This window comes from Hevea brasiliensis, chromosome 17, assembly GCF_030052815.1.
Source record: "Hevea brasiliensis isolate MT/VB/25A 57/8 chromosome 17, ASM3005281v1, whole genome shotgun sequence".
In the NCBI taxonomy this organism is placed as follows: Eukaryota; Viridiplantae; Streptophyta; class Magnoliopsida; order Malpighiales; family Euphorbiaceae; genus Hevea; species Hevea brasiliensis.
The window spans coordinates 57,128,433-57,153,141 of NC_079509.1; the positions used below are offsets into that span (position 1 = coordinate 57,128,433).

The 24,709-nt window shown below is 34.2% G+C and overlaps 1 protein-coding gene and 2 non-coding genes across 3 annotated transcripts; 2 read left to right on the forward strand and 1 right to left on the reverse strand.

Moving 5' to 3' along the window:
* The first annotated feature begins 368 nt into the window (after nt 1-368).
* On the forward strand, nt 369-475 carry LOC131175633 (small nucleolar RNA R71). Its single transcript, XR_009145827.1, has one exon. It is a non-coding gene; the product is annotated as a small nucleolar RNA R71 (small nucleolar RNA).
* A 2,530-nt stretch (nt 476-3,005) lies between these two features.
* LOC110638628 (G-type lectin S-receptor-like serine/threonine-protein kinase At4g27290) lies at nt 3,006-10,483 on the reverse strand. Its single transcript, XM_058139052.1, has 7 exons — nt 10,301-10,483; nt 5,562-6,750; nt 5,336-5,470; nt 4,994-5,187; nt 4,323-4,474; nt 4,064-4,214; nt 3,006-3,311 (listed from the first exon to the last, which is right to left on the reverse strand). The coding sequence occupies exons 1-7, from the start codon at nt 10,481-10,483 to the stop codon at nt 3,006-3,008; spliced, it is 2,310 nt and encodes a 769-aa protein (XP_057995035.1).
* A 9,218-nt stretch (nt 10,484-19,701) lies between these two features.
* LOC131175710 (small nucleolar RNA R71) lies at nt 19,702-19,807 on the forward strand. The gene has a single exon (XR_009145899.1). It is a non-coding gene; the product is annotated as a small nucleolar RNA R71 (small nucleolar RNA).
* Nucleotides 19,808-24,709: the final 4,902 nt, after the last annotated feature.

A 24,709-nucleotide genomic window follows, 5' to 3' on the forward strand; every position in this document is an offset into this window, starting at 1 on the left:
CTACTCCACAGCTGGTAGTTCCTTCTGCATAAGCAACTTGTTGTGAACTTCCAGATGATGATGATGAACTAACCAACATACTTAAATCTTCCATCTTCTTAGCCAAAATATTTGTAAGTGCATCAAACTTTGCATTAATCATGTTGAATGGATCAAGGTCATACATTCTAGTAGCTTGCCTTTTTTGAGTTGGAGCTAGTCCTCTTGGACTACTCCAAAGATGAGTATTATTTGCAATTTTCTCCAGTAGCTCATAAGCTTCATCTTCATGCTTCATAATAAATTCTCCTCCTGTTTGAGCATCAATTATCCCTCTAATTGCAAGAGTAACATTGGTGTAAAAATTATGGTTTATCATCCATTTTGGAATGGCATGATGTGGGCATTGTCTCTCTAATTCCTTCCATCTCATCTATGACTCATAGAGAGTTTCATCTTCTCTTGGTCTAAAAGCTGTTATTTGATTCCTCAATTCTTGAGTTTTTCCAAGTGAAAAATATTGTGCAAGAAATGCATCAGTGAATTGCTCCCAATGTGTAATGGAGTTGTGAGGTAAAGAATCAAGCCAATCCAATGCTCTATCCTTCAAAGAGAATGGGAATAGCTTCAATCTTACTGCATCATCAAATACTCCAGGTTATTTTTGCATATCACAAATCATAGCAAACTTCTTTAGATGTGTGTGTAGATTTTCAGAAGGATGTCCCCCAAATTGGGAATTTTGAATCATTTGAAGAACCCCAAAATCCATCTTGTAGCTATTTGCATCAATTCTTGGTCTTGCTATACTCTCTCTCAAGTCATCAAAACGAGGAAAAGCATGATCCATCATACTTCCCCTAGGCACATTAGCATTTATAACCTCTTCACTTTGGGCTACATTTTCATTGTTTCGATCATTTCCAGCATTACCACCACCAATTCTAATTCTTTCATTAGCCATGTCTGCTTCAATTTCAGTTTCTCTCAAGGCTTCTTTCTTTTTTCTGGTTTCTTTCTTGTTGGCTCTACAAAATTTCTCAATTTCAGGATTAAATAATAAGGATGTGTCACTTGTGCTTCTAGCTCTTCTCATAAAAGATTAAGAGTACCTAAAAAAAAAAAAACAAACAAACACAAAATGAAAAGATAACAAAGATAAAACTATAAACAACTAAAATAATCAAGAATTCAATCTTAAACAAATAACTCCCCAGCAACGGTGCCAAAAACTTGATGTGGCCCAACCGCAAGTGCACGGGCCGTACAAGTAATATAGAAAAGATATCGTTCCCATGAGGAGTTGTTAATGATTGAATTTTTCATATAAAAATTTGACTAATTTGAACTATTTTTGAAATTAAAGCAATAAATTGATGGATATTGAAGTATGAAATCTATATGTGCAAAATCAATAATCTATTCAACAATATAATGATTTAACTAAATTTGCATCAAATTAAAATAAGCAAATTGAAATATGGCAAGATTTAAAATGGCAAGTAACTAAATTCGATTAGAAATTAACAATAATAAAAGAGGCGATTCCGGAGTTCGGGAGTTCATATTCAAGCTATTTTGGGATTTTTTAAATTGGTTATCCAATCTTATGGAACTTACGGGTTTTAAGGAGATTAATTCTTAAATCCTTTGAATACCCTTTCTAGTGGGACAAAGAGTGTTTTAATCAATCTAATCCTACTTTCGTGGAGTTAAAGTTAATCAAGACCTATTAAGTTCCTTAATTAATCTATAAATCCTCTTAATCCTTAGTCTATTTCTATATCTAAGTTAATTAAGTTCAATTTCTTGATTTTCTATCACAAGGCTTTCTCCTTTCGATGCTTCAACCATGGATTAAGAACAACACTTAATGGGATCCTACACTAAGCATGTCATTGAGCACACAAGAAATGAATTAAACTCATTAAAATCACAAAATATGGATTACCCAATCAAAACCCATAAAATATCTCAAATATTACATCCTAACTCCAGAATCTAATGAAAACTACTCACTATCCATAATATTTACAAGAAATTCTGAGTTAATATGGAAATAAATCTTTAATCTAAGCTAAGAACTAAGGAACCCCATACAAAAAAGGTAAGAAATATGCAAGAAAGGAAAGAAAACTCCAAATCTGTCTGGAAATGGAGGGGGTGACGTTTTAGCTCCCTTTTTGACTCTTCAGCTGCTGCTCCTTTTTTTTTTTCTTTTCTTCCTCCCCTTTCTAAAATGGGATAAGGGCCTATTTATATCCTTTTTTCTCTGACAAGTAGCCCTAAAATGGTGTGTTTGAGGTGTGTTTTTATGAGGGAATCTTCTGCCAGCTCATTATAAAGATTTTATGGGACTGCATAAGTGGACTGCATTTTATGCAGTTTTCTACTGGTTCCTGGGCTCTCTGTGCGAAGCTGCATGAGCAAGGTACAAGACTGCATAAGTTATGCAGTTTTCCGTGAGGTCGCATAAGTAAGGCACGAATCTGCATAAGTTATGCAGCAACTTATGCAGATGCAGGTTTGGGAAATTGTTTCTTCTCCCTGTGCAGAACTGCACAACTTATGCGGCAAGTTATGCGCAATTTGGCCAATGCATACTTCAACTTTGAAACTAGTTTTTGACATCTTTGGCTGTAGAAATCACTCCTCAATGGCAAAATTTCTTTTTTAGTCCCATAAAAACACCATTTTACCTACAAAACAAAGTAAAATTACAAATTAATCCAAAAATTAGCAATAATGAAAAACTATCTAAATAACTAATGAAATTAGCTAAAAGTGACTAACAATCAAATAAAATGGCAATGAAATTAAACCTAAATGACTATGCAAAATGTATGTATCACTTTGGTCTAATTTTAGTTCCAAGTTCAAACCGGAGAGTGTTCAGGTATACCACTCCAAACATTATAATCTTTTGGTTATAACAAGCATAATTGAAAAATTCAATAGTATATCATAACAAGCATCTTACAAATCATTGTACTAAAAATTTGTGTATAATTAATGAAAGAATATATTTAGCGACATACAACCTCAGTAATTGTTTCCTCATCCACAGAACAAAACCCATCTCTTTTTGCTGATGAGCTAGAACTATTATAAGACTTTTTAAGAGTGAATGCAGGCTGTCCTGGAGGAGGAAGAGTAGTTTCACTATTCAACATTAAAACAACTGTTGACATTGTTGGTCTGTCCAACGCATCTTCTTGCACACATAAGAGCCCAATCTGGATGCATCTTAATACTTCATGAGGAGGACATGACTCCCTCAAAGATGAATCAACTATCTCCAATGGTCTATTTTCTCTCCATAAATGCCATATCTATGCAATTCATAAAATTATCATACAAGGGATGAATTGCATGTCAGCATTGATTAGTTTGGAAGATGATGTAATAAATTATTCTAATGGTTACACTAAACTTTGTTATTAATTTTCATAGTAATCATGAAATTTCAATTTATCAAAATTTGCTTATTGAACTTTAATTTTGTCATAATTTTGTACTTCTACTCGATTCCAACAAGATTTCAATAAGAATGTTTGCATTTGGGTATGTGCACAATTTATCTATCATGGACTCAAGACACAAACATATAAGATCTATGTATTTAATAGGTAAGTCCTACCATACATCTTATATCTTGATTATAGTGGATCGAGTTTAGGTAAAAAAAATCATAAATTGAAAACCATGATATTCATTCAGTCCATGGTGTCTTATCCAAAAACGTGATAAGTTCTACCTAATATCATGATGAGCTAGTTTCTTATTGTTCGGTTGTATAAATTAAATTATTCATTCAGAAAAATACATTTTACATAACTCAGCATACTACAATACTAAGACCAAAAATCAAATACAAAAAGTTTTAATTTCTCTGTTACCTATATAGAATATAACATTAGATTTTTCCTATGGATTTCTCTTAAGAATCAAGTAAACTAACTCTAACAAAGTTAAAATTCAGCGATCAAATTATGGGAAATTGAAGTTCTATAATCATAATGAAACTTATAAGTGTAAAATTCAATGATTATTAGAATAATTTTACCTACGTCTTTTAACTTACATACCCTATCATGCTCAGATAACAATCCTCTTGACAATACATGTTGTTCTTCTTCCCTGTAATGATCTTTAATAATATGACCCCAAAACTGAAAACATCAGATTTTGTTGAAAACTTTCCAAACATCACATATTTCGGAGACATGTAACCACTGCATATGATAGACAAAGAAAATAGTCATAAAGGCAAGAAAAAAAAAAGGGCATTGTTAGCATTGATTCTTTATTTATCTCGCTCTTGGAAATGTAGATATACTTACAATGTTCCAACTATTTTGTCAGTCTCTTCTTGAATTTGGTCACCATTGAAAACTCTAGCTAAGCCAAAATCTGAAAATTTTGGATTCATTTTTGCATCTAATAGAATGTTACTCGTTTTTAAATCTCTATGGATAATACTTAACCTGGAATCCTGGTGAATATATAAGATTCCGCGAGCAATTCTAACGATAATATCAAACCGTTTTCTCCAAATCTAGGATTGCCCTTTTTGTTTCATCTATAAAATATTCTGTGGTCATGTCATATTTTGTTCAAACAGTTTCAACTAACTAGTGGAATACAATGCGCTAGGACTCACCAAAAAGAAATGAGTCCAAGCTTTTGTTTGGCAAGTATTCATAAACTGGCATGGGTTCTTCTCCCTGAATGCAGCATCCTATGAGCTTCACCAGATTCTTGTGCTAAAGTTTTGAGATCAACATAACTTCATTTTTGAATTCTTCTATTCCTTGTCCTGAATTTTTGGACAGTCTTTTCACGGCCACCTCCTGTCCATTTGATAGTTGACCCTACAATCATTTTTATATGAGTAAACTTGCTCTGATTAATCAATTTAAAACTAGTATTCTCATGCAGAATCTCACAATGATGAAACTATGGCAAAAATTGATGAGAAGCCATTTGGTTTCGACACATTAATTGTTTATACCTCATGAACCAAGCCAAAACCACCTTGTCCAACTTTTTTAGCTGGAGAGAAATTGTTGGTCGCAGTAATCATTGTGCTGAGATTGAAAAATGCTATGTCTGGATGACTCATTCTACCTTCATTTCCCACCAAGGTATCATTGGGGTAAGCATCATTGATTGTATCAAGCAATCTTTCATTCCATTTGTTCCTCACTGTCCTCAAAAAAGAATAAAAAAAAATGAAACCAAATGCCTACTCTAAATTTCTTATGGAACAAAAAATACACCTTCCTCAAATAATTCAGCTGTATAAATACTGAAGGAAAGCCACAAAATCAACATATTGAATCTTATTTCTTACCCCTTTTACCCTTCTTCTTGAACCACAAATATGAAAATAAGATGATTATAAACCAGGATGAAACAACAGATGCTACAAAAACAGCCAACTTATACTTCGTCCCCAGAGAATGATTTGATTGTTTTGCAATTTCAGCTGTGGCAGTGGGAAACACAATGTCATATTACTCCAACAAGTTGTAAGTTAAAAATTAAAAAAATAGAAGGTAAAAGCAAGAGCACATTACCTAATTCAAGTGCATCAACACGAACATAAATATTATTTCCATCTTCTATATTAATAGTTGTATCCATTAATTCGCCATACCATGCCAAGCAACCAGTCCCTTTCTCAGGAATACCTATGCTTGCATACGCAGAGCATGAACAATTCCTCGTGCATTCCAGTTCACAGTCCATAGGACTCATGTTCAAGCCCAACCAAACTGCTTCTGAGGTATCAGGAATCTTAACACTTGCTACTTTGACAAACCCTCCTCCATGCCTGCACACTGGAGATGATTCTTGCCGCTTCCTAACACATCCACTAGATCCATCCATCAGAATATTCCAGTCCCAAGGAATCTTGGGTTCGTACCCAGGTAAACAATCACATTCAAATCTTCGAACATGTACTACAGGATCACACTTGCCAAAAGCACCACAATAACCATATGACTCACACCGATAATCAGGCACCGACCAGAATTTCTTCCATTTGCCTTCAATTTCATGCCAAGTTAGGTGCATAAGCAATCCTGAATAATCCAACTTGACTCGTACTATGACAGAAGCATCAAAGACATCCATGGTAACATATGCCTCATCTTGGTTGTTAATAAAACTGACGTTTCGTATATCCACGAACTGTTTTGCAGGCCATGGGGAGCTTCGCCAATATGGTTTTGTACCCCTGTAAAGAATGGCTTGTGGTGATCCATTTGGATTCAACTCAATCGAGTAATCTCCAATTCCAGGGTCATCTGCTGATCTCCCTGATGTTAAGAAACTGCGAAAACCTGTCTTCCGGTTCAACCCAACCTTCATTCCTGGTAGATGAGTATCAGTAGGATAATCAAAGCTTTGCCACACGACTTGTTTACTTCTTTCTTCGATCAAAACCAAGTTTCCTGAATCCAAGAGCTGAACTACACAAGTGCCTGTCACTTCCTCTGAAACATTTGTAGACCACATAGGAACTTTCTGCTTATGTTTCTTATGCAGGATGAGATTTCCATATTGGTTAATTGATAGAAATCCTGAGGACCCATTGATCGGATGATTCCTATTTGCTACCCAAACCACAGTTTGCTCTCGAACTTTATAGTACCAGATTCCAAGATATCTATATCGGGAATTTCCGGGGCTAAAAAATCCTAAAGCAAAATTCTTTCCTTTTGATGTTAGCTGTAAAATAGCTTCCGCAAGTGCATGGGTCTTAAAAATAAAATATAGTATAGTTTTAAAAATAATATCGTTCTCACATAGAATTATACTTAAATTAGAAATAAAATGATAAGCTAATGGTAAAATTTAAAGATATTAAAAAAATGAAATTTAAAATTTAAAATTGGTATTTGAGGAATTTAAGCTAAATCAAACAATTAAATAAATTAATTAAACTAGATTACCAAAATTTAAATTAAAATTGCTAATTATGAAATTGGGAGGAATTAAATCTAAATTCAATAAAAATTAAAGTGATTCTAGAGATAGGGTTTTCAATATTGTTTGCTTGTATTTTATCCCCAATTTAGCCAAACACATGAGAATTACAATTTTGAGGGAAATCAATTCTTAGTTCTTTGAAACCTTTTTCAAGCATTTCAAAGTTGGTATTCATCAAATCAAACCATGTTTTCACGGTATTTCAAACCTGATAAAAACCCAATTAAAGCTCTAATTGATTTTTGAAAGTCCCCTTAATCCTCTTAGCTTATCTCTAACACTAAGAAAACTAAGTTTATTGCAAGATTATCTATCCCAAACATTCACTTTTCAGTCCATCTGTCAAGGATTAAAACTTAACTTAATGAGGGCCCATTCATCAAGCAAGGCAACAAGCTCACAAGCAATAAATCAAAATGCAGCAAATCTCATTTAAATGACTAAATCAGTTCAAAAACCACAATACAAAGCAATATTTACAAACCCATCTCTAGAATCTCAAAGATCTACTCACAAATCATGGTTTCAAGACAAACCCAAGTATAGAAATGAAGAAATAATGAAAATCTAAGCTAAGGAACAGAAAAACCCAGTAAAATGATGAAGGATCTGCTGCTGGAATATTGCAGAAGGCATTTTGCTGTAGCAAGACTAGATTTCACGTGCTTCTCTCCTTCGTCTCTCCTTGCAAAATCTCCTTTTTTTTTCTCCTTTTTGAAAGAAAGAGAAAAAGAAGTTTTTATATGGTTCAGAGGTCTGCCCTAGAATGGGTAAAAAGGCAGAAGATTCTAAAGAAAGTGATGTATTAAATCAGAGGAACGAAAGTGCCACGTCAGCCATTTTCATTAAAATGACACAAGCTGAATCGGTTGTGTTGCTCCTTGTGTCGCAAGTTATGTAACCTTCTGCCTGAGAAAAACTTCATATCTGACAACGACACAACCTGTGACACAAGCTGTGTCATAGGTTGTGCAACTTTCGATTTCTTTAACTCAACTTCAAAATTTTGCAATTCAACTCTAATTTCTTCCAAATGGCTGCTTTGATCAAAATACACCAAAATTCTCCAAATTTAACCTACAAAACAAATAAATTCCAAAAATTAAACTAAGAAGTGTAAAAAGGCAAAATTGACTAAATATATGCTAATATCTATAGTAATAGCTATGAACAAGGGTAAATTATGTGCAAAAATTATACCTAAATGATGATATAAAATGCATGCATCAAATTCCCCCATACTTAAACTCTTGCTTGTCCCCAAGCAAAATTTCATTAAAACTCATTTGGAAGAGAATAGTATCAGTCTTTGAAAAGACAAAAATCACTAATCCAAACCACCAACTTACCCCTAGCCACCAACATTCCAAATTCCCACCAGCAAAGCACAAAGAATGAAGCAATCACTCTCAACAATTACAGAATAGCTAAGAATTAACCAATCAACCCAAGCAACAAATACCAACCAGCTACAAGAGTCAATTGTGCCTAAACAAACCTAAATGAAATAGATAGCCAATGTGTCTCAAATAGATGGTGAGTAATGTATGGAGGATTATATTGCCAAACCCATATGCAAGCATAAAAGATCTAACTCCACTAATGTAACAAGCATTTTTCAAAGAATCATTAGGTCTTTTAAGGGTTGTACTGGGGTCAAATAAGGTAAAATTATGGTTAACAAAGAAAGGGAATAAGGAAAACAAAATATGAGAATTATTAATCATGAAACTCAAAGTGCATCCAATATTCTCCTTTTTTTTTTTTTACATATATCAAGAGGAAAGAAATTCACAATGAATCTCAAGTGCTATCACAATGATTATATAAAGGGACTACTTTTTATACTCTTTTGATTTTGTACTTGTCCCTATTTCATGTCATACCCAAAATTACCTTTGGGATATTTTGGTAACCCTTTTTTTTTATCAGCTTTTCACAATTACTCTAGCACTTTTTAAGATGTTTCAATTCTTCAAGTTTTTTTTATGTGCACTTAATTGCTAAAATATTATTCTCATAAATAGGTGGTAGTGTTTAGGTTTTATGGCTAGGTAAATGATTTGGGTTCCAAAGAAATTAGGGAATTAAGGTTCAAGGGGGTTTGCAAGGGTTGAAATGAAATTAAGGTAGGTTAAGGCTAAATATGAGGTTTAAAATATGAAGGAATGCCTAAATCATATTCTTATCAAATGCAAGTTAAAAATTTCGCTTTGAAAGATCTAAGATGCTTGTTCTAGGAATAGTGAGACAACAATGACCATTTTCTTCCTTAAAGGCTTATTCACACACTCAAGAACTCAAAATAACTAATCAGAATCTGCATACCTAGATGGATATATTAATTTTCAGCTATTAAATAAGAGAAAGAATAATGCTTAAGACTTTGTACCTAGCTGGAAACTTTCATTCCACTAACCATCTAGAGGCAAGTTAGATTGCTTGAATAAGCAACTTCTGAAATTCAAAGACTGGTTTAAAAATCCAAAAATTTTAAATGAATAAATGAAATGCATGAATGTATAAATGTAAAATGAACCTATATGCAACTAAGTATGCATAACTAAGTATATAAAGCTATATGCAGTGTATATATGTGAATATGTACAAGTATGAATTAATGAATGAGTATGTCACTATATGCAAATGAAAAGGAAAAATAATTTTTGCAAAAAATTTACCCTCTCCCCCATACTCAGATTGGACATTGTCCTCAATGTTAAAAGAATGCAAGGAATGGGATAATTTTAGCTATAAATTCAATGGGCTCACTCAAACACTGTGCAGAAAATATGTGACTAATTTATGCATAAAGAATGGATATGTAAGCCTAAAGTGGAAAAGGGATACCCTGTTTCATAAGTGGTAGCACAACTTGTGCTGAAAATAACACAAGCTGAAATAAGAATTGTTACCTCATTGAAGGTGCAGCCAATTTAATTAAATAAAATTTGGACAGCTGCTGCACTCATTGCAAAAGAAACAGTGGAATGGAATCCATTAAAGCAATTAAACTCAAAAAGTTGAAATAGGGAGGTTAAGCTCAAAAATATAACCATGAGATATCCACTCATCAAGTGAAATTCCGAAGTAGCATATAAAAGCAAGTGAGCAAAGCACTAAAGATTCAAAAGAAAAATGTACTTATGAGTAACTAAAAAAAAATACTGAATAAGCAAATGTTTCAAATAAAAGAAAAGCAACACAAGCAAAATATTAACTAAACAAGTCGCTAAAAACACTAATTAATTAAGCAACTAAAATAAAGACATGAAATATGTAAACTGAAACTAAAAGCTAGTCAGTCACGAATGATAACTCCTTTGCTCTTGCCATCTGGTGGAGGTGGTGGTGCTTTTAGTGGTTGCTGTGGAGAAATGATGCTCAAAATGAGTGCCTGGTTAGTTTCTATCTGCTCTAGCTTAGCTTGCATGGCTTTCTTCTTCTTGTATGTAGCAATAGGGGTATCACTAGAATGGGCTGCTGGTGAGTCAGTATCCATGGGGTGGGTGGGTGGAGGTTACGGAGTAGGGTGTGTGACACCCCTTACCCGTCTACAGTGTAGCCGAGTAAGATATGCCACACAGTGTGCCGGAGCACCAAATCATATTTCAATTCAATTTACCCTTCTTACTTGTTTATTTACAATTTTTTATTAATCTAAATTTTTTCGCAAATTTTATAGAAAATCCGGTAGAGTGCCGGCTGTAAATTGGAAAAACAGTTCTTCTGAATCTGTTAAAAACACTTCTAATAAAATCATCACAACATTCTCAGTCAACCACCAATATATTCTCAGTAATTTCTCAATTGACTTCAGTATCTCAAAATTTAATTCAATTCATATTACAGTCAACTCAATGAGAAATGCTCACATTATTTATTACTAAACATAGTTCATAGATAATTACATCAAAAGCAAAATTACATGAATTTATAATATACATTACAGAAGTTTACAAAATACAAAATATCAAAATATCAAAAGTTGTCTAATGTACTACCAAATGCACTGCAATGTGAGGTGACTCTGGACTCAGTATGCAGCTTTGAAAGTTTACCCTGTCTGATGTCTGCTGGGCTCCCCAGCTATGTCTCGAGTACCTGCGCATGGCAAAAGCGACGCGCTAAGCAATTCTGCTTAGTGGTGACAATATAAAATAAAATAACTAAAAGTAAATATGCAGAATGTATGTTTACATTTTTGGTAAACTAAATTTCTGATATTTATTACAGTATTATTCGATTAAAATTTGGTAAAATTTATTCTCATTGCTCGAGTAACCTATACTAATCGACTGGACTGGATAAATGGGTAAACTGGCATTGGGTACTAAGTACCTCGGACCATCACACCATTGGTCACATTGTGTCTCCCTGTGTGCAACAGAATAGCTAATAAGCTGTAATAATTATCAGGGATGAAACCCAAGTATAATATCTCAATCAACATAGCCAAAGGCTATTTTATCACAAAATGGCACATGAGGCCATAAAACTCAGAATGGCATGAAGCCATATGCAGTACTGCTAACAGAACCCTATTGGCATGCCAACCTATCCAAACCAATCTTGCTAGGTATACTAGGGCATATTACACTTTTAAGTTTCACAATTCTTGAAATTCAAGTTTTTGTGTTACTATTCAATTCATTAGTCAACAAAATGTTGACTTTTACATGGACAATAGGTACATTGGTTTTAATACTCCCAACATACCACATTTTGCATTCTAAAATTGTTGGTATTGGTTGCCAATACCATTTCTAAGCTTAATGTTAATTGTTCAAAATTTTCAGTTTTCAAGCTTTGTGTTTACTGTTCCATTAGTCATTTTTGCAGTGGGAATTTGGCAAAATGATTAACATGAAAGTTGTTCCTTATTTTGTCTAGTTATATTTCCTTTTTTAAATCACTCTATTTGGAGTTTTGTAACTTAAGTTATGGCCCAAAAACTACAACTGGCCGAATTATAATTTTTCCAGAATTTCTGGACTGACCAAATCTATAGTATTTTGAACAGTGACTGCAAGTTACTTTTTGAATATGTTATGGCCATAATTTGGGTTAGGTTTCTTCATTAAAGTTGTAGTCCTATATCTCAGCTTATTGCTGGTAAAATTTTAGGTCAATTGGACCTTTCTACACTGAGTTAGGACTAAATGACTGAACACTGTTCATTTGGTCATTTTGCCCAGGCAGAATGCAGGTTACCCGGATTAGGACAATCTTTAGGTCAACTTGGTTTGATTTTCTGGGCATAGTTTCTTCACCAAAGTTGTGCCATTATGTGTCTAGTTTCATGTCCAATTAGCCTAGCACCAATTAAACCTCTACAACTCCAGTTATTGCTGCCCAAACTTGCTGGACTCATGCCCAGTCCTGCAGGTCACCAAAGGCAGCCACACCAAACTCAATTCCCACTACACAACCCACTTTATTTTTTATTCAAACAAAACCAAATGGTCACTAATTGACCATTAAAACCTACTTTCATTATCCCATGATCCAAGTCTCATTTTCATCCCAAACCCTAACTCAACTATGTCAAACCATGCATTATAACTTGCATTTCATCACTCCACTTAAGAGATTAATAACAAGGGCAGCCATACTACCATTTTAGCTCCATGAAAACCATCAAAATATTGCCCCAACCAAGACTGCTGAAAATATGGGATGAGCATACACATGGTATTTATTAAATTCTTTGTAATTTTTGCACTCAATCATACTCCTTTAACATGAATTTAAAGAGAAAATCATGTTTAGGTCACTAACCTCTAATGGAGTGAAATTCCAACTTGCTAAGGTTCTTCTTTTTCTTTTCTTTTTGCTCCTAAAAGACTCACCAAGATGTAAGAACAAGTTTTTGTGTTGGGAACATAGGGTTTAGTTGGGTAAAAACTATGGAAATCAAGCTTTAAAAAGCTTGACAATGGTGGCCATGGAGGGAGAGTGTGACGGCAAGAAGAAGGATAAGAGGCTTTTGATTTTTTTTTTTTTTCTTTTGTTTTCTGCCCATTAAGTCTTTTTAAACATATTAGTGCCATGTGTCAACATGTGATTGGGTGGGAGAATTTTTAATGACATCATTATGATGTCAAAATTCCAATTTCTTTCATTTTCTATCCTTTTCTTGTCTATTTAATTTCAATTAAATTTTTAACAATATTTATTCACATTTTATGTCATATAAATTATTTATTTAACTGGACAAGTTGGCCAAAAATCATCTCTGAAGACGAAATGATCAAAATGCCCTCCGTTTGGCTTAACGAGCCAAAATTGTGTGTACCAATAGAAAAATTTTTCTAAGCATTTTCTTAGCATTCTAATGTCATAAGAACCTCAATGACCCTTCCTTGGAGTCTCAAAAATTATTTTATAATTTTTTCCCCGGGTCTAGGGTTGTTAACGGCCTTCACCGTCATTTTCCCTTCGGGTTACTCATCACTGGGGTTTCGGCTCGTTTAAACTTAGTTTATTTCATTCCTATAAATTTTTCTTGATTGTTATGAGCATTATTTAGTTTCTTTATAACTCCTCACTCTAGTCTATTTAAAATTTCAAACATTCTAGCTGCCCAGACTGACATTGGTCACCGGAACAGTAGACTGTACGGACTAGCTAAAGTGAGGATGTTACAGTGTGTGAGGAGTAGGGAGGAGAGTTTTCGAAGGAAAGAGGGGAATCAGTCATGGCGAAAATGGAAGAGAGGGAGCAGGAAAAAAAAAAAACAAAGAAGAAGGAGACGAGGAAGGAGTAGAAGAAGAAGAATGTGGTTGTGGGTTATGGCGAGGATTGTGGCATGAGGGAAGGAACAAGGGCGGAGATTATGGTTGTGTCGAGGGTTATGGCGAGAGAAAGAAGGGGGTAGTGGGGATTTTGGGTATCGGGTATGGGTTCGGGTTAGGGAGTAAAAGTGAGGGGTTTTGGATATGGGTTATGGGCTTTGGGCTTTGTTAGTTAGGGGTAGGCTTTTTGGTAAAAAGGAAATGATAATGGGCTTTTGGGAATGGGTTTGGTTTAGTTAGTTAGTGGTTTTTTTTTTTTAAATCAAATGGGTTAGTGGGCTTTTGGGCATGGGGTTGGTCGCGGGCCCATTCTGGTGAATTGGGTTGTCAACCTGCAAAACCAAATAAACGACACAAGTTAGAACACAGGGATGTAAGTTGTGCTGGAAGTTGTGAAACTTTCTGCCCAAATGTTGCCCAGTGAACACAAGCTACGACACAACCAAAATCGATTGTGCCGCAGGTTGTGAAACCTTTTGCCAAAATTGCGCCCAGTGAACACAAGCTACAACACAACCAAAATCGATTATGCCGCAAGTTGTGAAACTTTCTGCCTAAATTTCACAAAATTACACAATACCTGAAAAATTAAAACAAATTAGATTTCAAGTAATCAGACCTTCATAACATGAATTCTAATTGCTCAACCTGCTATGTTCATCAAACACTCATTAAAAATTTTCAAAGCACCAATTCACACATCCACATTCAAATAATTTTCTTTTTAAGCCAAGATGACAAAGTTTGGAAAAACTTCCTCTTAAGATTAACAAAAAGAGCAATGAGTCCTGCAAAATCCTCCAGCAAATATTCAACAATAGAAAGATGAAAAGTACAAGGGAACAAATTTAAAACTAAAATTTAAAGCTGAAATTTAAAACTAGAACTAAAACAGAATGACTAATGCTCATTTGCTTGCAATGAATTGTATCCCATCTGCACAAGAAAATTAGAACAATGTCAAACTCTGAATAAAGAGTATAGAAAAACTTAAAACAAATATATGAAAGAAATAAAGAATCAATGAAAAATTGTGGGTTATGCCCAGAAATGCTAAGTTTAGGTCTTTAGCTTGACCTTACTCAATCAAAATTTTATGGAGAATGAGAGAGATAGCAGGTTGCTATCTTCTCAATTGGCTCACCAACTGAATAATGCCTTAACCTTTGCCCATTTACCTTGAAATTACCAGATTTTTCACCAAAAATTTCCACAGCACCATGAGGGAAAACTTTCACAACTTTAAATGGACCTGACCACCTTGATTTTAATTTTCCTGGAAAAAATTTCAACCTTGAATTGAATAAGAGCACCAAATCTCCTTCTTTAAAGTCCTTTTTCTTGATATGCTTATCATGCCATTTTTTTGTTCTCTCTTTATAGATCCTAGCATTTTCATAAGCATCAAGTCTCAATTCTTCTAATTCATCAAGTTACAAAAATCTTTTTTATCCAGCAACTTGTAAATCAAAATTGAATGCTCTTATGGCCCAATAAGCTTTATGTTCTAACTCTACGGGCAAATGGCATGATTTCCCAAAAACTAACCTATAAGGTGTAGTTCCTATGGGGGTTTTAAAGGTTGTTCTATATGCCCAAAGAGTGTCATATAACTTAAGGGACCAATCTTTTCTAGACTTGCTGACAGTTTTCTCCAAGATTTGCTTAAGTTCTCTATTTGTGATTTTTACTTGGCCATTTGTTTGAGGGTGATATGGTGTGGCAATCCTATGCTTTACCCCATACTTTCTCATCAATTTTTCAAATTAGTGATTGCAAAAATGGCTACCACCATCACTGATTATGGCACGTGGAGCACCAAATCTGGTCAAAACAAATTTTTTCAAAAATTTCATCACAACTTTTGCATCATTGGTAGGTGTAGCAATAGCTTCTACCCATTTAGATACATAGTCCACCCCTACCAAGATATATTTATTCCCATATGAGGATGGAAATGGCCCCATGAAATCAATTCCCCACACATCAAACAATTCAACTTCTAATATGGACTATTGGGGCATCTCATCTCTCTTGGAAATATTACCTACCCTTTGACACCTATCACACTTGCTTACAAAGTCTCTCACATGTTTAAACATATTAGGCCAATAGAAACCTGATGTGAAGACTTTTTCAACAGTTTTTGAGACACTACAATGACCACCATTTTCAGAGGAATGACAATGGTAAATAACATCATTTATTTCTTCCTCTGGTATACATTTCCTAATTATTTCATCATTACATCTCCTAAATAAAAGAGGCTCTTCCAAAGAATAAAATTTAACATCATGGAAGAATCTTTTCTTTTGCTGCCAAGATAAATCAGGTGGCAAGACACCACAAGATAAATAATTCACAATATCAACAAACCATGGAAGTGCAGATTTCAACACATACAACTGCTCATTCATAAAAAACTCATCAATTGGCACAATATTATCATCTTTATTTTCAGTTTTTATCCTAGAAAGGTGATCAGCCACTACATTCTCAACACCTTTTTTATCTCTTATTTCTAAATCAAATTCTGAAGTAACAAAATCCATCTAATCAACCTAGATTTAGCTTCTTTCTTGCTCATTAAATACTTTATTGCTGCATGATTAGTGAAAACTATTACCTTTGAGTTGACCAAATAAGAACGAAACTTATTGAGTGCAAATACTACCGCAAGGAACTCCTTTTCAGTTGTAACATAATTAACTTTAGCTTCATCAAGGGTTCGGCTTGCATAGTAAATGGCATAAGGTTTTCTATCTTTTTGCTGGCCAAGGATAGCTCCAACAGCAAACTCGCTTGCATCACACATGATTTCGAATGGCAAAGTCCAATCCAGGGGTTGCATGATAGGAGCTGTTGTTAATGTCGTCTTTAACCTAAAAAAATCAACCATACAATATTGATTAAAATCAAATTCAACATCATGATTCAAAAGATTTGTTAAGGGTTTAGCAAGTTTAGAAAAATCCTAAATAAATCGCAGGTAAAATCCGGCATGTCCAAGAAAACTCTGCACTCCTTTGACAGTGGTTGGAGGGGGCATTTTTTCAATAATTTCTATTTTGGCTCTATCTACTTCTATTCCCCTATTTGAGATCAAATGCCCTAAAACAATCCCTCTTAGACCATAAACTGGCATTTCTCCCAATTTTACACTAGATCCTTATCAGCACACCTCTGCAAGATTTTAAACAAATTAGTCAAGCATGAATCAAAATTAGTACCATATACTAAAACGTCATCCTTGAAGACCTCCATAATTTCTTCAATAAAATCAGAAAAAATGGCAATCATGCACTTTGAAAGGTGGCAGGTGCATTACACAATCTAAATGGCATCCTTCGATAGGCAAAGGTGCCATAGGGACAGGTAAATGTAGTTTTTTCTTGGTCATCAGGATGGATTGGAATTTGAAAGAAACCAAAATATCCATCTAAGTAATAAAAGTAAGAATGCTTGGCTAATCTCTCTAACATTTGATCCATAAAAGGAAGGGGGAAATGGTCTTTTCTTGTAGCATTGTTCAACTTCCTATAGTCTATGCACATTCTCCAGCCTATAACAGCTCTAGTGGGTATCAATTCATTATTCTCATTTTTAACAACTGTCACCCCACCTTTTTTTGGTACAACATGCACAGGACTAACCGACTCACTGTCAGAAATGGGGTAAATAATTCTAGCAGCTAGTAATTTCAGGATTTCCTTTTTCACAAAATCTTTCATTGTAGGATTCAATCTTCTTTGGTGTTCAATAGAAGGTCTACTATTTGGCTCTAGGAAAATCATATGCGTACAGACTGTTGGACTAATTCCCTTTTATATCATCAATTGCATAACTCAAAACTCTCCTATATTCTCTTAAAACTCTTAACAATTTGTCAATCTCAATATCAGTCAAAGATGCATTAATTATAATAGGATATGTTCTATTGGGTCCAAGAAAAGCATACCTAAGGTTGGAAGGAAGAGGTTTAAGATCTACCTTTGGGGCATCCTCTACCTTTAATGATGGTGGTTTAATCTCTAAAGTTTGCACTTCTTCAAGATGAAAATTTGTGGCTTCAAGATGTGGTGGAGAGCTCTCCAAATGTTGTGCAAAAGCAGCTATGTTGTGATTGTCATCATCAATGCTTCCACTATGGACTAAGCAATTTTCAAGAGGGTCTTGTAGATAGCTTTTTCTGAAATGCTCTTGAACAATCTCATCAATAATGTCTACCCGCAAACAAGACTCAACTTCTTCATGTTTCCTTTTCATGGCTGGATTGATGTTGAATATCATTTGATCATCTCCCGCTCTAAGTGTCAATTTCTCACCCTTTACATCAATTAATGCACCAGCTATTGCTAAAAATGGTCTTCCTAATAAGATAGGAATTTTTGTGTCTTCTTCCATATCTAAAATGACAAAGTCCACCGGAATGTAGAATTTCTCAACCTTGATAGGCACATTTTCTAGAATGTCTTCTAGATACTTAATTGAATGGTCAGCTAATGAAAGATACATGTTTGTGGGCTTCAACTCTCCCATATTCATCTTTTCATATATTGAAAGAGGCATTAGGCTGACGCTAGCTCCAAGGTCACATAAGGCGTTTGCCACATAATTATCACCTATATGACAAGGAATGGAAAACACACCCGAAACTTAGAGTTTGGGAGGTAACTTCTTCTGAATTATAGCACTGCATTGCTCTCCTAAGTTGATGGTATCATAATCTTCTAGCCTTCTCTTGTTGGTAAGAATCTCCTTCAAAAACTTGGCATAACTTGGCATTTGGGATAGTGCCTCAGTGAATGGCACATTGATATACAACTTCTTTAGCACTTCAAGGAATTTGCCAAATTGTTTGTCTAGTTTATGCTTGATGAATCTTTGAGGGTAGGGAAGGGTGGGCTTGTAAGGCTCAGGTGGGATGTATGGTTTCTCTCCCTCATCTTGCTCACTTTTGCTTTCTTCTTCTTTTTCATTTTTCTTGCTCTCAACTGAATTTTCTTCTTTTGTGCTCTCTTTTTCTTCTTTCTCGTTTTCACTCTCTTGACCAACTTTCTTACCACTTCTCAAGGTCACAACCTTACATTGTTCATGAGGGTTTTGTGGTTGGCTAGGTAGTTTGCCATAGGATTTACTTCCTGATGAGCTTGCTTGTTGAGCCAATTGAGTCTCCAACATATGGTTGTGGGCTTGTAATTGATCCATGGTTTGTCTCATGTGTTGCATTTCTTCCTCTAATTTGCTATTCATCTTGCTTTGTTCAGCAAAAAATTTCTCCATTATGCTTTCCAAGGTTGGCTTCAGTTCATGAGGTGGAAGGGATTGTTGTGCTCTTGCATGATATCCAAGTTGTGGCTACCTTATGGTCTAAAATTGAGGCTGAAACTGAGGCCTATTCTACTGCATATACTGCTGGTTATGAGCATAATTTGAGCTTTGACCTTGTTGAGCAAAAGTTTCTTGTGGTCTCCATGTTGAGTTGTTCACATTAGAGTAAGAATTTTCCATAGGTTTCTGTTGATAACCTCCTGCATAAGCAGCTTGTTCTTGCAAATAATCATCACCACAAGAAGAGTAATCAACTCCATAACTTTGAGTTCCATCTGTGTAGGCAACTTGTTGCATAGTTGTAGGAGTTGAGGTTGTTGCCTTTGTGCAAAAATCACTAAGAAGCTGAGTCAACTGATCAAATCTTACATTCATGCAGCTAACTAAATCAAGTTCATAAATCCCAGCTTTCTTTGGCTCAATTGCTCTAGGATTTTCCCATAAATGGGTATTATGAGCAATCTTCTCTAATAGATCTTAGCATTCTTCACTTGTCATTCTCCTGAAATCTCCTCCTGCTCGTGAATCAATTGTGTTTCTTATGGCTGGAGTAACTCTGGTGTGGAAATTCTGAATAATCATCCATTTGGGTATTTCATGATGAGGACATTGCCTTTCAAGCTCCTTAAATCTCATCCAAGATTCATATGAAGTTTCATCATCCCTTGGCTTAAAATGTAACACCCCTATTTGCATAGCCTGGTATATGTTACTATTCTGGTGATCGGTATCGATTCGGACAATTAAGGGAATTAAAACTACGTCTAAGACACCTAGTTAAGCCCTAAACACAAATAATTAGTAATTGTCAAATGGTTAAGTATAAAGAAGAAAAACAAAGCATAAAAAGGTAAATGAGCCGGGAGTCACAGTGATGGGTGACCTTCTTAGAAATGACTGCAAGATCAGTCTAAACTCAAATGTCGAACTGTAAATGTGACATCGCGGTCCTTAGGACCATTGTAAATTTAGTGAAAAAGAGAAAATCACGAAAAAGAATTGTTAAGCAGCTCAAATAATTAGGTCAGGGATCCGGAAGAAATATCGAATAACTTGCGAACCGGATTGAACCAGCGAGGGGCAACTTGGTCAATTCATCCCTAGAGCTGACTCCTGACCTAACTGTCTAATAAAATTGGAGAAAGGAAAATTTCAGGATCAAGAATTAAATTAAAGAACTAATGAAAAAATAAATAAAAAAGAAAAAATTTTATTAACATCATGCATGACATAAGCATGATGTAATAAACCTAATATTTAAATAATTGAAATTTGGGGATAATTATGTATTAATAAGTTAAAAATTTAAAAGAAAAAAAAGGGGAAATGTCTTCTTCTTAAAAAAAAAAACATCCCCATCTCTTTCTCACTTCTCTTTCTCCCAAAACTCCATTGAAACCCCATTTCCAAGCTTGTGTGAACCCAAAAATTAGCCATAAAACTTGTAGATTTCTTAATTAAATCTTGTCTTTGGATCTTGCTAAGCAACTTAAGAGCAAAAAGAAGAAAGGAACCAAAGATTTGGGAAGAGGGAAAAGCTCTAATTGAGGTAAGTAATTGAATTTGGAAATCTTAGTTTATTTGTTGTGTATGTAGCTCACTTAACTTAGAAATTGTGTAAAATCAAACAAAAACAATTGTTGAGGGACTAAACATGAAATTCGTCTAACTGTAGGTAGGGTTTGAAATGAATGAGTTTGAAGTGTTTGAATGGTTATTTGAGGTGCATTAGGTGTAGAGATCATGAATGTGCACTTTGAATACATTAAATTGAACTTTATGTGTAGTTAGGGTTTGAGCATTTTGAAGAAATTAGAGAAAAATTTGAGAATTGGCTAAATGATGTAGTTAACCTTATTCGAGTTGAGTAATGGTCAATTGTGACCATTTGTGGTGTGTATGAATTGTTGGAACCAATTTCCAATTCGGATTGGTGAAGGTCAATCTGCAGACAGCTTGACGTAGGTCTCTTTCAGGGACCAAAACTGAAAATTTACCAACCCAATTGGTGTGAGGCCAATTGGGAATGAAACTAGACACAAAATGTCACATTTTTCATTCAGGAATCATTCCTAGAAAGTGACCATAACTTAGTGAATAATTAAGCCAAATCCGAAATTGGGCAAACTGACTTGTACAAAAATGACCAAATGCACAATAGTTATGTAAATAACCATAACTTGGTCTAGGAAGGTCTAAATGACCTGAATTTTATACCGATAGAAATCTGAGACATAGCCCTACAACTTTCATGAAGAAAACAAACTCAAATTTTGACCATAACCTATTTGAAAAACCACCTGCAGTCAACCCATAAAAACTGCCAATAACCAGGAATTTGCCCAGAATTTTAGATAACACCAAATCCGGCCAGCCATATTCAAATGGCCATAACTAGGGCTAAAAAACTCCAAATGGAGTGATTCAAAAAGAGAAATAAAGTTAAGACAATAAAGAACAACTTCTATGAAGAAAACTTAGCCAAATTACCACAGTAACTTGACCAATGGAACAGTGTAAAACAAGACACCAAATCTGAAATTTTAGAATTTCACCTAAGAAACTTAAAGTTTGAGGAAAACAACCAAAACCAACAAGTTAGATAACCAAAATGTGGTATGTGGGTGAAATTAGAATTCCCATAACTATTAAGCATTAAAAAGTCAACAAATTGACTTGAATAGTATTGTGAATAGTAACTCCGAAATGAAAATTTCTTAAAATGTTAGTTTAAGCATATTGGGGCTAGAATTAAGTATTTATGAATTAATTATTAGATTTATTGTGAGATAAGATACTGAAACACTATAAATTACATGTTTCAGCTGAAAAAAAAAAACTTGAAAAAGGATAGGGTAAACTGAGTCAAGGCTTAAAGGCGACTCACATCAGGTTTGTGCACAACAAACTTAAAATTCTTTGTTTCTACTTGACAATTCTTGAAATAAATGTTGTAAATAATTTTGATTGTTATGGCTTTGAAAATCTTATTTGAAAAATAGTGTGTTGCCTACTTTGTAAATGAAAAGTTTGGAATGAAATATGATTTGTGAATTGTATGAAATGTTTGAATAACTTGATTTAAATTGTTTTTTATTCACACTTGGCATGGCAATATCACTATGTTCCTCCTCCATTTATGGGGTGAGTTTGACTATATTCCTCCCTCTCTGGCTTGCCAGTCTGAGGTGAGTTTGGATGAGTACTCATTAGCTAGCTAGCCACCTCCCTCATTGATTTCGATTAGTGGGGTGAGTTTGCCTTGTCGTGGTGTACAACACGGCATGTTTGGAAATTTTGTGTCATGGCCTAAGTTGTGTTATTGATTGGCAACACTATGATTATTAAATTGTTTGATCAAATTTGTGTTATATTAAGCTTTGAAAATTGTGAAATATTTAAATTGTGATTTGTTATAAATGTGATTTAAAAAATTGTGAAATATTGAACTGTGAATTAATGACAAATGTTTTATATTTTGCATTTTGTATTTTATTGTGCACCACTGAGTATTTTTATACTCAGCGATAGCTTTCTTTGCTGTCGCAGATAGAGACAAGGAAAAAGCAGTAGAGTGAGCTACTGATTGTTGGGACTACACGGAGGCTTTTGTACGGGTATTTAGTTATACCCTTGTAGTTTATTTTGATGTAAATAGTTTAGTGTCATATGTGTTAATGTAAAATTGAGCAGTTGTACATTAAAGTTGTAATAATATTATTTTTTATTTTTCTTTTGTAAATTAAGATTTGTGTATGTAAATTTAATTTAATGCAATGTTTATGAGTTATCGAATTGTTTTGAAAAATTTTTAAGTTGTGAAATTTGAGTTGAAATTTGGTTGAATTGTATTGATTTGAGGATATATTGGCGGTTGGGATTGAGAAATGAAATGAATTATTTGGAAGTGTTTTTCATAGGTTTTGAAGAACTGTTTTTCTCAAATATAGACGGCACTCTGCCGAAAATTTTTCAAAATTTTGCATAAAAATAAAATGGATAAAAATTTGAACTAGTTTTTAAACTTCTAAAAAGTAAGAAACTGGTTTTAAAATCCCTTGTTGTATATTTAATGGGTTACCGGTAGGCGAAGTATTGTAATTCATTAGATGTACTACGGGATCATGTTACATCTTACTAAGAGGTAGGGTGTGACATAAAAGCTACCATCAAATTCCTCAAATGAGTGGTCTTCCCAAGTGGGAGAAACTGAGATAGAAAAGCTTGAGATAGCTGCTCCCAAGTAGTTATAGTAGCTTGTGGAAGTGTGTCATACCACTCTAATGCTGAATCCCGAAAAGAGAATGGAAATAAGGTGAGCCAAATCACTTCATCTGAAACTCCAGGCTACCTTTGTGTACCACATATCATCAAAAATTTCTTCAAATGAGAATGAGGATTTTCAAGTGAGCTACCTCCAAATTGTGAATTCTGAACCATTTGAATGAGACCAGTCTTTAACTCAAATTGATTAGCTCCAATGATAGGTCTATTATCTCTCACATCTGCACATCTAGGAAAAGCATAATCTAACATGGATATTCTTTGAGGGTCATTTTGGTTAACAACTTCATTCTGCCTGTTTTGCTCATTTCCTCCATTATCTCCACCAATAGCTCTATTTTGATTCTCCATATTTTCAATTTTCTCCTCTTGGTCAAACCTTTGTTGTTCTTCTTTTTCTGCTTCCTTTCTCCTCTTAGATTCCTTTTTGTTGGCTCGACAGAATTTTTCAATTTCAGGGTTGAACAACAATTGAGTATCACTTGTGCTTTTCGATCGTCTCATAAACAAGAAAAGTACCTGAAAAACACAAGGAACAACAGTGAAAATAAAAGAAAATAAAAATTCTAATCAGCTTAAAACAATTAAAATCCAACTTAAAAACAAACAATTCCCCGGCAACGGAGCAAAAAACTTGATGTTAGCTGTGAAATAGCTTCCGCAAGTGCACGGGTCACAGTAGTATAGTTTTAAAAATAATATCGTTCCCACAGGGAATTGTGCTTAAATTGGAAATAAAAGGATAAGCTAATTAGAATGGTAAAATTTAAAGATATTAAAAAAAATGAAATTTAAAATTTAAAATTGGTATTTGAGGAATTTAAGCTAAATCAAACAATTAACTAAATTAATTAAACTAGATTACCAAAATTTAAATTGAAATTGCTAATTATGAAATTGGGAGAAATTAAATCTAAATTCAATAAAAATTAAAGTGATTCTAGAGATAGGGTTTTCAATATTGTTTGCATGTGGTTTATCCCCAATTTAGCCAAACACATGAGAATTGCAATTTTGAGGGAAATCAATTCTTAGTTCTTTGAAACCTTTTTCAAGCATTTCAAAGTTGATATTCATCAAATCAAACCATGTTTTCACTGCAGTTCAAACCTGATAAAAACCCAATTAAAGCTCTAATTGATTTTTGAAAGTCCCCTTAATCCTCTTAGCTTATCTCTAACACTAAGAAAACTAAGTTTATTGCAAGATTATCTATCCCAAACATTCACTTTTCAGTCCATCTGTCAAGGATTAAAACTTAACTTAATGAGGGCCCATTCATCAAGCAAGGCAACAAGCTCACAAGCAATAAATCA